The sequence below is a fragment of the Giraffa tippelskirchi genome, chromosome 8 (genome assembly GCF_054371585.1).
Source record: "Giraffa tippelskirchi isolate mGirTip1 chromosome 8, T2T-mGirTip1v1.2.pri, whole genome shotgun sequence".
NCBI lineage: Eukaryota > Metazoa > Chordata > Mammalia > Artiodactyla > Giraffidae > Giraffa > Giraffa tippelskirchi.
The window spans coordinates 18,064,316-18,079,923 of NC_137282.1; the positions used below are offsets into that span (position 1 = coordinate 18,064,316).

At 41.9% G+C, this 15,608-nt stretch overlaps 1 protein-coding gene across 6 annotated transcripts in view; it reads right to left on the reverse strand.

Annotated features, from left to right (window-relative positions):
- The window catches only part of RBPMS (RNA binding protein, mRNA processing factor), a 198,189-nt gene that overhangs the window by 77,817 nt on the left and 104,764 nt on the right, over nt 1-15,608 (reverse strand). For all 6 annotated transcript variants that reach the window (XM_081523538.1, XM_081523536.1, XM_081523537.1 and 3 more), the window contains one exon: nt 13-163. In XM_081523538.1, the coding sequence (XP_081379664.1) occupies nt 13-163 (151 nt within the window). The remainder of the gene's footprint in view (nt 1-12; nt 164-15,608) is intronic.

Sequence of the window (15,608 nt, forward strand, 5' to 3'; positions counted from 1 at the left end):
AGATCGACTTACATGGCTCTCTGGCAATGAACTGAGGTACAGTGTTGGGCAGAGGAGTACTAGGGTTTGGAGTCCCTACTAGTTTGTTCTTGGCCATCTTCGTGTTTGCCTTAGCAAACTCGAGTCGTAGTGTTTGCGGAATTTCAGGATCGAAGCGGATGCCCTTTAGAAATAAAGAACAAATGGAAGATGTTTTCATTTCCTTAGAATCAAACCGGAATGGTGACAAAATAAACATACCAGTCAACCCAGCCTATCAGGAAAAAAAAAAAAAGTCAGCAAGAGCACTCAGTCTCACTGCCTATACCAAATACATGAAAATCTGTGATACAACATGTCCACAAAGTTAAGGAGATTTAGTTTACTCTATCAAAAATTTAATTTAGTTGCATGGTTTTCCAACTATTCCTTTTCTTTTTGGACTACACAGTCAGGTTCAGGGTTTTTTTTTTTAATGTGGACCATTTTAAACATCTTTCTTGAATTTGTTAAAATACTGCTCCTGCTATATGTTTTGGTCTTTTTGGCCAAGAGGCATGTGGGATCTTAGCTTCCTGACCAGAAATTGAACCTGTAGCCCCCTGCACTGGAAGGTGAAGTCTCAACCACTGAGTTACCAAGGAAGTCCCTCAGGTTCAAATTTTAAATCTAGACCAACAAATTCCTAGTGTGGCTAAAAACTAATTAATGCAAAGCCCTGCACAACGCTGGAAACTCTAATACCAAAAATCATAAGAAGGATTTGACCAGTGTTTAAAACAATGTAATTCTTCAGTGCTCTAGTTTCATCACCTCTAGAGGGGGAAAATTCCCATCTTTTTCCAACTGGAGAACTTTCGTATTAGTGAGACATGTGCTCTGAATTACTAAGTACACAAGAACTAAACAGTTTTAAGATTTCAATATAACTAGTTATCATTTCATTCCAGTTAGCTTGTAGACTGATAAATTTAGATGAATGTCTTGATGTGGTAAGGTCCTGATTTTGACTATAGCTGGCTCATTAGCAATATGGATGGACAGACAACAGATTACCGGGGCCAAAGAGAGGCTAGTAATTTCTACCCTTAACTCTATTATTACAGTTTACCTACACAAAACGTATTCAATAAAATAAGTCACACACTAGAAAACACAAGATATTTTTTTTGGATGTAGACCATTTTTAAACTCTTCACTGAATTTGTTACAATATTGTTTGTTTTTTTATGTTTTGGATTTGTTGGTCACAACGCATGTTGGATCTGAGCTCCCTGACCAGAGATCTAACCCTCTGCATTGGAAGGTGAAGTCTTAACCACTGGACTGCCAGGGAAGTCCCTATGAAATACAAGATTTAAGACAAGATAAGTCTGTTCTGAAACCGCCCCCCCACCCAACACCATCATTCAAGAAGGTCTCTAGTACTGAGCATACTGCATCATCTCATGAGATCTATGTCCAATGCTATGGAATCTGGATAACGGTATGAAAAAGACACCCCAGTGTGTAATATGGTACATATTGGTGTGCTCAGAACAGACTTAGGCACCCTGTTCGTCTGTGTGGCATGTTCTAGAAAAGGAGTGAGTTTTGAAAATGAGGGTCTTAAGAACACAGGTTTTCAGTTTAGCACCCACAACAGCCTGCAGGCTCCAAAGCCCCTTTCTTCACTTTATTAGCTTGAATTAAAGAGCAATTTCCACCAGAAATTAGTCAGAGTCTCTAACTCTGCAGACCAGCCTGGACAACTCTGAACTTCACAGGCTCAGCTCCAAAGATGGGAGGAAGAGCTGTGACTTCATGGTAACAACAATAAGAAAAATGAGGGGAGGTGAGGGGGAGAGAAGTCCTCGCGGAGGCATCACAGAAGCCATAGAGCCCTGACCCACAAATGTCCCAGAGTGGGTGGAATTTCCTTCTGAGCCTGATCTACACACTTTCTCAGAAGAAATCAATTGCAGGAGCAAGCAGGTTGGAGTGAACAAGGAATCCTCTTGGGCAGCCCTAATCAATGACAAAAATGAAAAAGGGGGCAGCCGTATGAAATGTAAAAAGCAATTCTTTAACTGCCCTTAGTTTTTGTTTTGATTGAGGAAACCTCAGGACCGTCTTGCCAAAAATGTATATATGGGGAAAAAAGCCAAGGCAGCCTGTGGAAGTCATGTTTGCTTCCAACCACTTCCACGGAGAACATCTCCCTCCATCAGAGCTGGTATCACAATCGAGTAAAAATGTCCAAATATGGATCTGAAGAGCTGTGGTCTTTGCTGGGAATTGAGCACAGTTCCCCGCTGCCCAAGGTGTGCTGTGGAAGGGCCTGCATATTCATCTCACGTTCCATCCAAATGCACAGAGAAACAACGTTCTCTCACTTGCAGAGTGTCCCCCTTGGCGCGTAACTCCATCATCCTTCTGTCAAGAAGCACCTGTCCTCACCCTGAGCCCACATCACCGTGAGCAGCGTGGGAAGAGCATCCTGGTCAGGGGTCCTCTGGAGTTTCTAGTCCCTGAGAGGAGGCTCTCCGTCTACATTCGATGCCTCAGTTCTTTTCCTGAAGCGCTCGAGTTGACTGAGACTCTTACACAACCTGGTCTCGTGACTCAGGTCCTAAAACATGCCTGAGTGGCCCCAACTCCTCACCACCCCCCTTCATACTCCTCCTCCCTCTGTGAGCTAAAATAACACCATCATCATGTTCCAAATCAAAGTTCCAGCTCCTTATTAAAAAAAAAAAAAAAAGCTCAGAAGTTAAAATGACCTAATTTGTTTGGCAGCTTATTCAGAGGCCGGAGGCTTAGAATACAAGCCACATTCCTCTAACATCTTTAGCAGCAATACCATATTTGGTAATCAATATCCTGCTCAGCTCAGTTTCTATCCAGAGGGATTAGCCAAGCCAAAAACATTTTAAATGTGAAAGGATGAAGAGGAGGCAGAGGGAGGCAGGGATGGGGGAACATGGAAGTGAGGAGGAAGAAGGAAGAGAAAGATGAAAAAGAGGAAGACAGATAAAGAAGGAGACGTGAAAAAAAAAAAAAAACCAACCCCTTGTGCTTTTAATTAAAGCCTATTAAGATTATTCTCTGGCCACAGTGACTTCAACATTAAATGCTATCAGGATAAGATTACTACTAAATCAAATGAGGGAATCTGTGACTTTCAGAATCAACTTTTCCTTTATTGTCTAAAATTGACCAAAAACCCTTCTGATAAGTGAATAGAAACCTTTTCTCTTCCAATTGTAAATGGTGTCCAGAAAGGACAGTTTCTGGATATCAGTATGATGCCAATTTGAGAAGCAATTCACAAGCAACTCAACCTGACTGGCTATAGAGACAGCCAACAGCCTCTCCAAGATGGTCTAATACACTCTGACCAAAGCAACACAGGTTCACTGTGATCCACAAAGGTGAACTCCCTACCCAAGGGGCCAGAAAGTATCCTTAGTAGTCTACTGCTGCTCAGTCGTGTCCAAGTCTTTGTGACCCAATGAGCTGCTTGCAACATGCCAGGCTTCCCTGTCCTTCACCAACTCCCAGAGTCTGCTCAACCTCATGTCCGTTGAGTCGATGATGCCATTCAACCATCTCATCCTGTCGCCCTCTTCTCCTCCAGCTTTCAATCTTTCCCAGCATCAAGGTGTTTTCCAGTGAGTAGGCTCTTCGCATCAGGTGGCCAAATTATTGGAGTTTCAGCTTTAGCATCAGTCCTTCTAGTGAATATTCAGGGTTGATTTCCTTTAGGATTTAGCAGTCTACTAAATAACACCAACGGAGAAGGCGATGGCACCCCACTCCAAGTACTCTTGCCTGGAAAATCCCATGGACGGAGCAGTCTGGTAGGCTGCAGTCCACGGGGTCACTAAGAATCGGATACGACTGAGCGACTTCACTTTCACTTTTCACTTTCATGCATTGGAGAAGGAAATGGCAACCCACTCCAGTGTTCTTGCCTGGAGGATCCCAGGGACGGAGGAGCCTGGTGGGCTGCCATCTATGGGGTCGCACAGAGTCGGACACGACTGAAGCGACTTAGCAGCAGCAGCAGCAGCAAATAACACCAAAGATTGTATCAGGGCAGTTGCAAATCCATAAGCCTATATGTTACCGACTAAATGAATGTGTTCTCTCAAAATCCACGCTGAAGACCTAACTTTCAACATGATGTATTCAGAGGGAGGGCCCCTATGAAGGGATTAGTGCCCTTGAGAGAAGAGGAAGAGACACACGAGATCTCTCTCTCCAAGAGCACCCACCAAGGAAAGGCCACGAGAGGAGATGGTGAGAAGGTCACAGTCTGCAAGCCAGAAGCAGGATCCTCACCAGATACTGAATCTGCTGGCAGCTTGATCTTGGACTTCCTAGCCTCTAGAGCTGAGAGAATTAATGTTGTTTACACCACCTTGTCTGTGCTATTTTGTTATGGCAGCCAGAGCTAAGATACCTTAATAACACGGTTTTGTTTCTTGCACCATAGTTCCTAAAATAGGCCACAGTACTCTTTCTGAACTTTCTGGAGTCTCGAATCCAGGTGATCTCCTCTTCTCCACCAGCCCCAGCCCCAAGCCCACCACTCCCCTCTCTGCAAGTGACTCAACCCATAGGAACAGTTTTAGTCAACCATCTGTGTTGATGTCTGGGATTACTAGAAGTCTTAACAATTCAATCTCAAAAGTGACAAACAGCAATGAGAGACTGGAAGGAAAAGTCAAACTCTGCATTTGCATACAGTAATGCTCTATACTCACTTTATTGAGGCAGTTGCAAAATATCTTTTTATCCCTTCTCTTTCTCCTCAAATGAAAGGTTAGAACTATCTGTAAGCAGAAAATCTTGAAAAAAGAATTTTCAGAACTGTCAACATAGACCCCCTTAATGAAAATCTGTGTTTCTTATTTACATTGAATTTAGATTCTAAGCAAGCTACAGAGCTTCAAAATGCCATTTTATAGCTCTGCAGACTATATCAAAGGCTGGCATGTCAGAAGGACAAGGGAAGAGCTAGTATATAAGAAAACACAATAAAATGGGCAAACTGAAAGGACATCACAAAATCTTGAAGACCCAAGCCTACAGAAATCTAGAGAATCACTGGAAATGGGCTGTAGCTCTTCCAGTGTCTTTCTGGAAGACAGGATGGAAAAGCTATTAATTAACGTGCTGCAAAGCTCCCCAAGATGCTCTCGTGTTCCTCTAGCTGTTGCAATTCTGGTTTCTTAGGCCCAGTGGCTGTCCTGGAACAATTTACTGGCTGCAAATCATGGGTTTGGAATCATGTTTATTCTACATAAAGGTTCAACATCATTCCAACCCGTTAGTAGTGTCACTGGTATTAATGTCATCTTGCAAGAGTGGAATAAATATTAGTCAGCAGCTTATTCACTGAATAATGGAAGGAAAAAGGAAAGAGAAGGGCTATTCTAGAATGATTAAAATATCCTTAGAGGCCTAGCCTCATATGCAATGTTTGGTCCTTGACTGAACAAACCAGATGTGAAAGACTTCTCATGGGAATATGAAAAAAGCTGAATATAGGATGAGCATTAGGTGGTATTTGGAAACTGTCAATTTTATTAGGTATGATAATATGATAATGTAGGAAAATGTCTTTCGATTTTCTTGTCATCTCAAGAATGTTTTTCTTGTGCATAGTTTAAATTTATTTCTTAATTGGGATATAATAGCTTTATAGTTGTGTTAGTTGCTGCTGTACAGCTACACGGATTCAGCTCTAGGTATACATATATCCCCCCTCCCCACCTTGAGCCTCCATCCCACCCCTTCATCCTGCACCTCTATGTCAACACAGAGCACTGAGCTGAGCTCCCCATGCTATACAGCAGCTTCCCAGCAGCTATCTCTTTTACACATGGTAGTGTATATATGTCAATCTGTATCTCCCAATTCGTCCTGTCTTTAGTTTTTGGTACTGAAATACAAAGCATAATGACAAATATAACAAAATGTCCCAACAGCAAGTATTTTACTTTAGAATACTTAGGGGGTAAAAATGGAAGCAAATGCAACAAAATGTTAAGTTGGTAAATTCTGATGGGTTTGTGGATATTAATTATTATACTCTATTATCTTTTGGTGTGCTTGAAATTTCAAAGTAAAAACAGAACAGATTTAAGCAAGCACGGAACAGTTCTATGTGCTAGAGACCTAAGAATCCGTGAAGTCCCTGCCTTGAGGAGTTCAGAGGGCACACTCTGGTGGAGGAGCTGTACAGGCAAACTGATTGTTAGATGAAGAGGTGAACACGAGCTTCAGAACTCCACGGGAAACAGAGCCAAGGCCCGGAGTGACCGATGACCAGGAAGGCACCACAGAGGAAGAGCCGAAATTTACCAGGTGGCAGTCCAGGAAAGAGCTCAGCAAAGTTCTGGAGATAGGATGCGGAGAGGGCGTGGGTGTGCTGTGTGCAAGCAAGCACACGTGTGCTCGGCTGTCTTCGACTCTCTGCGACCACACAGACTGGAGACCGCCAGGCTCCTCTGTCCGTGAGATTTTCTAGGTAAGAATACTGGCATGGATTGCCATTTCCTCCTCCAGAGGATCTTCCAAACCCAGGCGGGTAGAACCCAGGTCTTCTGTGTCCCCTGAATTGGCAGGCGGATTCTCTCCCACTGAGCTGCTAGGGAGCAGGGGAGGTTGGTAGATGACTGCATGAGCAGGGGGATGAGATCATCAGGACCTTTTAGGTCATGAGTGAGGACTCTGGAATATTTGCATGGCTGAGCTGCTAAAAATGTTTTAAACTGGGGAAATAATATGATCGGATTTATGTAGTTGAGCGTGATCCTCAAATGTGAACGGTTATCAGAATCATCTGGAAGACTTCCTAGACACAGAGTGCAGAGCCCTCCTCAAGAGTTTCTGGTTCAGTAGGTCTGGGATAAGACTTGCGAATCTGAATTTCTAACAAGTCTCCAGGCTGATGCTAACGCTCATGTAGAGACCACATCTGAGAATCACTGCAGCCGAGGATAACTCCAGGGGTGGAAGGGTGGCTGGATTTAAGAGAGAGACTGGAACAGACCAGACATGAAGCAGTTAGAACAGCCTGAGAAGGCAGCTGGGATCACGGCTCTGCTGGCCCTTCTCCGGGAAGCACCCAGAACCTCAGGCCAGGTTCAGGGGCTCTTCACTCCCCTAACAACAGCTGACTATTTAAAAGGACAAACATGCTTTTTTTTTTTCTTCTGAGGATTTCAACCTTGAGTATAAAAACAGAGAAAATTGGGGCTTCCCTGGTGGCCCACTGGTAAAGCATCCACCTGCCAATTCAGGAGACACAGGTTTGATCCCTGATCCAGAAGATCCCACATGCCATGGAGCAACCAAACCTAGTGATCCACAACTACTGAACCTGTGCTCTAGAGCCTGCAAGCCACAACTACTGAACCCATTTGTCCTCAAGCCTGTGCTCTGCAACAACAGAAGCCCCCACACGGCAACAAAAAGTAGCTTCCTACTCGCTGAAACTAGAGAAGGTCCACACAAAGCAACAAAGACCCAGGGCAGCCAAAAATGTATCAATAAATTCAGATAAAATGGAGGTGGCTGGAACTGAGTTACCCTCCATGATCTCCCACTAGAGAAAACGTCTCCAAATTCCAGTCACTGAGGTCAACAGAGCTGCCCTAATGCCTGCTGGGAGTCTCATTTATTTGGTACATCCTTCAAATCTGTGAGTTACAGTCCAGTGTGTGTACAAATGGTTCACCATTAAAGTAAGTGGGTTTATCAGCCCTCGACACCTAGTTTTATAGACAAAGAAAGCATTCACTTGGAGGGGAAAAAATGTTAAAGAATTAGGCAAAGCTATGCTGATGGTGACTGCAACCATGAAATTAAAAGACACTTACTCCTTGGAAGGAAGGTTATGGCCAACCTAGACAGAATATTTAAAAGCAGAGACATTACTTTGCCAACAAAAGTCCATCTAGTCAAGGCTATGGTTTTTCCAGTGGTCATGTATGGTTGTGAGAGTTGGACGGTGAAGAAAGCTGAGCACCAAAGAATTGAGGCTTTTGAACTGTGGTGTTGGAGAAGACTCTTGAGAGTCCCTTGGACTGCAAGGAGATCCAATCAATCCATCCTAGAAGAGATCAATCCTGGGTGTTCATTGGAAGGTCTGATGTTGAAGCTGAAACTCCAATCCTTTGGCCACCTCATGCGAAGGGTTGACTCATTGGAAAAGACCCTAATGCTGGGTAGGATTGGGGGTGGGAGGAGAAGGGGACGACAGAGGTTGAGATGGTTGGATGGCATCACCAACTCGATGGACATGGGTTTGGGTAGACTCTGGGAGTCGGTGATGGACAGAGAGGGCTGGCGTGCTGCAATTCATGGGGTCGCAAAGAGTCAGACACGACTGAGCGACTGAACTGAACTGAACTGATACATACACACTGAGAAAGATGTGCATGACAACATTAGATTTAAAAAAAAAGGATACTCAACAACGTTTAGTTGTCTTAGAAGGAGCAGACTTTGTATCCGTACATGTGTGTGAACACATGAGTGTATCCTAGTAAGCCCAGGAATGTTTACAATGTGACAACCAACCTGTCAATAATAGTGGTGGCTTAGGTGGTACTGTGGGGAGTGGGGAGGGGATTTCTAATCTGTATAATTTTGTATCATTTGAATTTATTACAAATATGCATAATTTTAAAGATCTGGTATAGCTTAAAACAAGGAAGATAGAGGCAGGGGGTAGATTTCCTATGGAATGCTAGTGGAGCCAGGGCAGAGCTACTGGCATCATAGCATTCAACCAGCTATGTGGGTGTTTTCTGTTTTTTTTTTAAAAAAATACTTATTTTGAAATAACTTCAGATGTATAGAAAAGTTGCAAACATGGTACAGAAAATCCCTATGACCATTTGCCTAGATTTCCACACACATTTCCCCCCCCCTTTTTTGGTCCTCCCTAAACTGTTCAAGAATATGTTGAAAGCAAGGACCTCCTGTAAAGCACAGGGAACTCTGCTCAATGTAATGTGGCAGCCTGGATGGGAGGGGAGTCTGGGGGAGAATGGACACATGTGTATGTATGGCTGAGTCCCTTTGCTGTCCACCCTAAACTATCAGATCTATTTCTGCTTCACTGACGACACTAAAGCCTTTGACTGTGTAGATCACAACAAAATGTGGTAAATTGTTCAAGAGATGGGAATACCAGACCACCTCACCTGCTTCCTGAGACATCTGTATGCAGGTCTAGAAGCAGCAGTTAGATCCAGACATGGAACAATGGACTGGTTCCCAATTGGGAAAGGAGTACGTCAAGGCTGTATATTGTCACCATGCTTATTTAACTTATATGCAGAGTACATCATGCGAAATGCCAGGCTCGATGAAGCACAAGCTGGAATCAATAAGCTGGGAGAAATATCACAAGCTGGGAGAAATATCAATAACCTCAGATATACAGATGATACCACCTTTATGAGAGAAAGAGAAGAGGAACTAAAAAGCCTCTTGATGAAAGTGAAAAACAACATTCAAAAAAGTAAGATCATGGCATCCGGTTCCATCAATTCATGGCAAACAATGGGGAAACAACGGAAACAGTGGAAACAGTGACAGACTTTATTTTCTTGGGCTCCAAAATCACTGCAGATTGTGACTGCAGCCATGAAATTAAAAGACGCTTGCTCCTTGGAAGAAAAGCCATGACCAACTTAGACAGCATATTAAAAAGCAGAGACATTACTTTGCCAACAAAGGTCCATTTAGTCAAAGCTATGGCTTTTCCAGTAGTCATGTAGGGATGTGAGATTTGCACCATAATGAAAGTTGAGCGCCGAAGAACTGATGCTTTTGAACTGTGGTGTTGCAGAAGACTCTTGAGAGTCCCTTGGACTGCAAGGAGATCCAATCAATCCATCCTAAAGGAGATCAATCATGGGTGTTCATTGGAACACCCTAAAGGAAATCAGTCTTGAATATTCACTGGAAGGACGGATGGTGAAGCTGAAGCTCCAATACTTTGGCCACCTGATGCGAGACCCTGATGCTGGGAAAGGTTGAAGGCAGGAGGAGAAGGGGATGACAGAGGATGAGATGGTTGGATGGCACCACCAACTTGATGGGCATGAGTTTGAGTAAGCTCCAGGAGTTGGTGATGGACAGGGAAGACTGGCATGCTGCAGTCCATGGGGTCGCAAAGAGTCAAACATGACTGAGCGACTCAACTGACCACAACTATCACAGAATTGTTAACCGGGTATACTCCAATACAAAATAAGAAGTTAAAAAAAGAAAATAACATTGAAAGCATGATGCCCTTTTAATCAGTTTGGTTTCGTAAAGCAAGGACATCTCTTTGCTTTCCTGATCCAGGATCTAATCCAGAGTCATACATAGCATTTAGCTGTGATCTCTTAGTCTCCCTGAATATTTTCCTCAGGCCTTGTCTTCCATGACCTTGACATTTTGGATTTACCTGATTTGCTTCTTGATTAAATTAAGGTTATTTGACAGGAATATCACACAAGTGTCATTCTCCATGCATCCCATCAAGGAGACACATGATGTCATTTTTGTCTCATTATTAGTGATAATAACTTTGATCACTTGCCAAGTTTCCACTGTGAGGTTACTATTTCCCCCCTTTCTAGTTAGGAAGTATCTCATAGGGAGGTACTTTTCAGACTAAATATTTTCTCAAAGTTTCACCCATCAGTTTTAACATCTATAAATACTTTTTACCTGAAGCCGTCTTCACCATTGGGATTGCCAAATGGTGATTTTTTTTCCCTAAGCCCATCATTTCTTTCACATTCATTAGTCTTCTACTCCAAGGAAACACCTACCCTCTGCCCTGTTTATTATTTATTCCTTCCTACATTCATTTATTCATTCATTCACTCACACATCAGTACTGATTCATACCTTATTTTACATTATAATTACTAGCATTTGGTTGCATGCTCCAATTGTCCCAGATTTATATGGAAACACACACATGCTTTTGCGTCTACATCTATATCTCTGTATCTACTTAGATGTATTAAAAACACAAGTTAGCACTGATAGTTCCATTTCCAATCCAATACCATTAGGTTAATTCTAGCCTCCCCTTTCCGTTATTTTTAACTCCACCTCTGAATCCTAGCATTCATCATCCACTATAGCTTTGCTTATCTGCTCAATACAGGAACACTAACAAAAAGTTTCAGAAGTGCTAGACAATATCAACATAAAAAGAAAACCTATTGACTATAGTTCGGTATTTACAGTTGTTTTTTTTTTATCTTTAGCCCAAAAGTATACAGCCAATATGTGCATCTGAGAATTATTTGGGAGATTGGGATCGACACATATATAATGTATAAATTAGGTAACTAATGAGAACGTACCATAGACTACAGGGAACTCTACCTAATGCTCTGTGGTGACCTGAATGGGACGGAAGTCCAGAAAGGAGGGGTTCTATGCATATGTATGGATGATTCATTTTGCTGTACAGTAGAAATAATACAACATTGTAAGCAACTATACGCCAATAAAGATTAAAAAAAAATAATTATTTGGGTCAGTTCTCTTTCCAACTTTACTATGGCTGTACTATTCATTTGAAATAGTTAAGATTCATTTGTTTCTCTTTGCCTTGCTTGGAGTTTCTCCCTGTTCCTGTCATCTTCACTTTCTCCCTCTACATGTTCACAGCAAGTAAAACTTTAACCAATTGAAAAGTCAAAGTTGATTCATCAACTCATTTATCTTTTACACATTTCTGAATTTCTGATTAGGAATAATTTTACGTATATGGACTAAAAAGCTGAGGACCCAGAATTTTAACATCCTCCCAACCCGCTATGACTTCCCAAGAGGCCTAATCTTTTGAAGGAAGCTCCTAAATAACCCAAGTTTTCAATGTTGTTTCTTGCACTTAATATTTTAGTTAATTTTCAATTTCTAATTGAAATATATTGAAATGTTAAAAAAAAATAAAGGGAGGGGGAGTAAAGACAACTGGAACTAAAAGTGCTGTCATAAATACTGCTATAAAGATGAATTTCAAGGCCTGAATGAACCTGGGTTTTGCATGATGCCTGGTTTCTACCAATTCCTGGGTCAAAAGCCTTTACCAGGTCCTGATACAAGCAAGTTCAAATGTTTAAGAACATGATTCCATTCGGGTGAACCACACGACCCTCCCCTGTAAGGCAACAGGCTGCTTCTACCACCTACCCCACGGTCAGTGCCCTCTTCTCTCCTGAGCCACCGGGGGCCGACCTCTTCTAGAGCATAGGTCATTTCCTATCAAATCTGGTGTTTCACACAGGCCCCATTCTGAAGCCGTAATCTAGTGGATCTGAGGCTTCTGTATTAAATCAGGCAATTTTATAGTATCTGTTGTTGAACCAGATACTTTTTTGTATGTAGAATAAAAAATAGTACAGTGGCAGCAATCTCCTAAGTGTCAACTTAGTATAACTGCTGAGTTTCTTGGTTGATTCTAATAAGCTTCTTACTGCCCTTTTCTCTATACCCAACTCCCAACGAAAACCCACTGCTGCTGTAAGGAATGCGGAGCATCCAGAAAGACTGGCTAGCCATGTATCTATACTGAAAGGGAGAAATAACGTTCCTTGTGTAGGTTATAGGTTTTAACCAATTCATTCGGACTTTCTAATATAGAGTGAGAATAATTTGTCACCAGAAACTATATGATGTACAATAAAATCCTGGTGTAGGAAAACTCGTTTTCTTTCATAATCATCTGCTCAGTTCTTGTCTGGCCTTTAGAATCTTCATATCTTTACAGATGAGGTCAATGAAATCCTCATCTTTTAAAAAAAAGTATTTTTAACTAAAGGATATGAAATTCCTATCTTATGAGAAGAAAAGGAGCTCAAATCAAAGTCAAACTTGGTAATAATACCTCTCTGATCTTTTAACATTATCTCAGTACCTGGATCCTATCTTCCTGCTCCACAGCACCCTCCTTATCTTGGTTTCTGGTCCTAAACCCCAGATCCTCTGAAGGATGGAGTTCTGATACACCTCTCCAGCCTTATTCAAGCAGAGACCCCAGTAAATATCCAGACTTGTTTCAAAAACTGCTGTCAAAACCACCAAGACTTGGAGCTCCACCAGGTGGTCACTAATATACCTGGTACCCACTGACCTTTTCAAAAAATTTATTTACTTTTTAATTGAAGGATAATCGCTTTACAGAATTTTGCTGTTTTCTGTCAAACTTCAACATGAATCAGCCATAGGTATACATATATCCCCTCCCTCGTGAACCTCCCTCCCATCTCCCTCCCCATCCCACTGCCTCTAGGTTGATACAGAGCCCGTTTGAGTTTCCTGAGCCATACAGCAAATTCCGGTTGGCTATCTATTTTACATGTGGTAATGTAAGTTCCCATGTTACTCTCTCCACATACATCATCACCCTCTCCTCCCCTCTCCCCATGTCCGTAAGTCTGTTCTCTATGTTCTTTCTCCATTGCTTCCCTGCAAATAAGTTCTTTGGTACCATCTTTCTAGATTCCATATATATGTGTTAGTATATGATATTGATCTTTCTTTTTCTGACTTACTTTACTTTATAATAGGCTCTAGGTTCATCCACCTCATTAGAACTAATTCAAATGCATTTCTTTTTATGGCTGAGTAATATTCCATTGTGTAAATGTACCACAACTTTTTGTCCATTCATCTGTTGATGGATATCTAGGTTCCTCCCATGTTCTAGCTATTCTGAATAATGCTCCAATGAACATTGGGGTATATGTGTCTTTTTCAATTTTGGTTTCCTCAGGGTATATGCCTAGGATTGGGATTGCTGGGCCATATGGTGGTTTTATTTCTAGCTTTTTAACGAATCTCCATACTGCCACTGACTTTTCTTATTACTAAGCTGTGTTACGGTTACTTAACCTTTTTTTTTTTTTAAAGGTAGTGACTATCATCCTACAAAGCAAAAGAAATCAGACAGTACAGTAGGATTAGGGAGTGGGAGGTAAAGTGATTTCCTTCTCAATAATCAGAACTATAAAGTTTTAAACAGAGAAGTTCAACAAACACTGCTCATTTCTGTAAACAGTGGTATATAAAACAAGATGCATAGGGAAGAAAGAACTGAATCAATTCTCTGGAGTAATGAAGAGAAAGGCATACTCTGCTGGTGATGTGAGGGGTTTGCAAAGCATTTATATTCCAATTCATTGAGATCATGAGTTAGTTTAGCTTCAGTAAACAACTACCCAGTTTCTCAGGAACCAAGAAACCAAGATGACAAGAAACTCAGGGCTCCAACACCAGTTCCCTCCACTATGGTTGATCAGGACAAGCTAATAAGTTAATTCCTTCACCTACTGATGACTCAAACAAGCTAATAGATAAACGAGAAAATGATTCTTATTAGTACTTATTCTTGTACACAATGTACTCAAAAGATTTCTAGTCATAATAGTATGTACAGGAAGATATAGGCAAGATCTTCAGAGGTAGGAGGTGGCTTAATTACAACACTACATTTAAAAATTTTTTTAAACACAAAAATGTAGTTGAATCCCTTCCTGCTAAGAGACGGGGGTCTCTTATGACTTAAGTTTCTACTTAAGTTATTTAATGTCAGCCTAACTAAAAATTCAATGCTCTCCAAGTTTCAATAGTAGTTTCTCCTATTAGAGATACACTGCATAAAGCTGTTATTAAAACTAATTCACAGGCTTCCCTGGTGGCTCAGTGGTAAAGAATCCACCTGCCAATGCAGGAGACTCGGATTCGATCCCTGGTCTGGGAAGATGCCCCATGCTGCAGAGCAGCTAAGCCCATGCACCACTACTCAGCCTGTGCTCCAGAGCCCGGGAGCTGTAACTACTGACCCCACCTGCCACAGCCACTGACGCTCGGGCACCTTAGAGCCTGCCTGTGCTCCACAAAGAGAGACGTCACCGCACTGAGAAGCCTGCACACTGCCAACTAGAGTAGCCCCCAATCACCACAACCAGAGAAAAGACCAAGCAGCAATGAAGACCCTGCACAACCCCAACTAACGAAATAAAATTTTAAAAATAAACACAATTCACACACCAAAGTCACCCTTTCACATTAAATTGAATGATTTTTAGTATAGTCAGACTTGTGCAACCATCCGCACCGTACAGGTTGAGAACGCTTTCATCACCCCAAAAGGGCACGGTGCCCATTAGCAGTCACTGCCTACTCCTCCCTCCCGCTCCACTTCACTCACTCTCCTCTCCCAACCACAAATCCACTTTGGTCTCTGTCCCTATCCATTAGGGACATTTCTTATAAATGGAATCCTACAACATCTGATCTTTTGAAACTGTTTTCTTTTCGTCGGAATGTTTTCAAGATTCATCCACTGTTAATCGCTGAACGTATCACATTTTATCCTTTCACCAACTTTTTTTTGAAGGACTGTGAAACTGTTTTCCAAAGTAGCTGTACCATTTCAATCCCACCATCAATGGAGGAGGATTCCAATTTTTTCACATCCTCGCCAACGCTTGCTATTGCTCATCTATATTTTCGCCACCCTACTGGGTGTGAAGTGGTGTTTCAATGTGGTTTCGATTTTTATATCCCTATGCCGTTATATTTTAAAACATTCTGTAAAGAGGGTT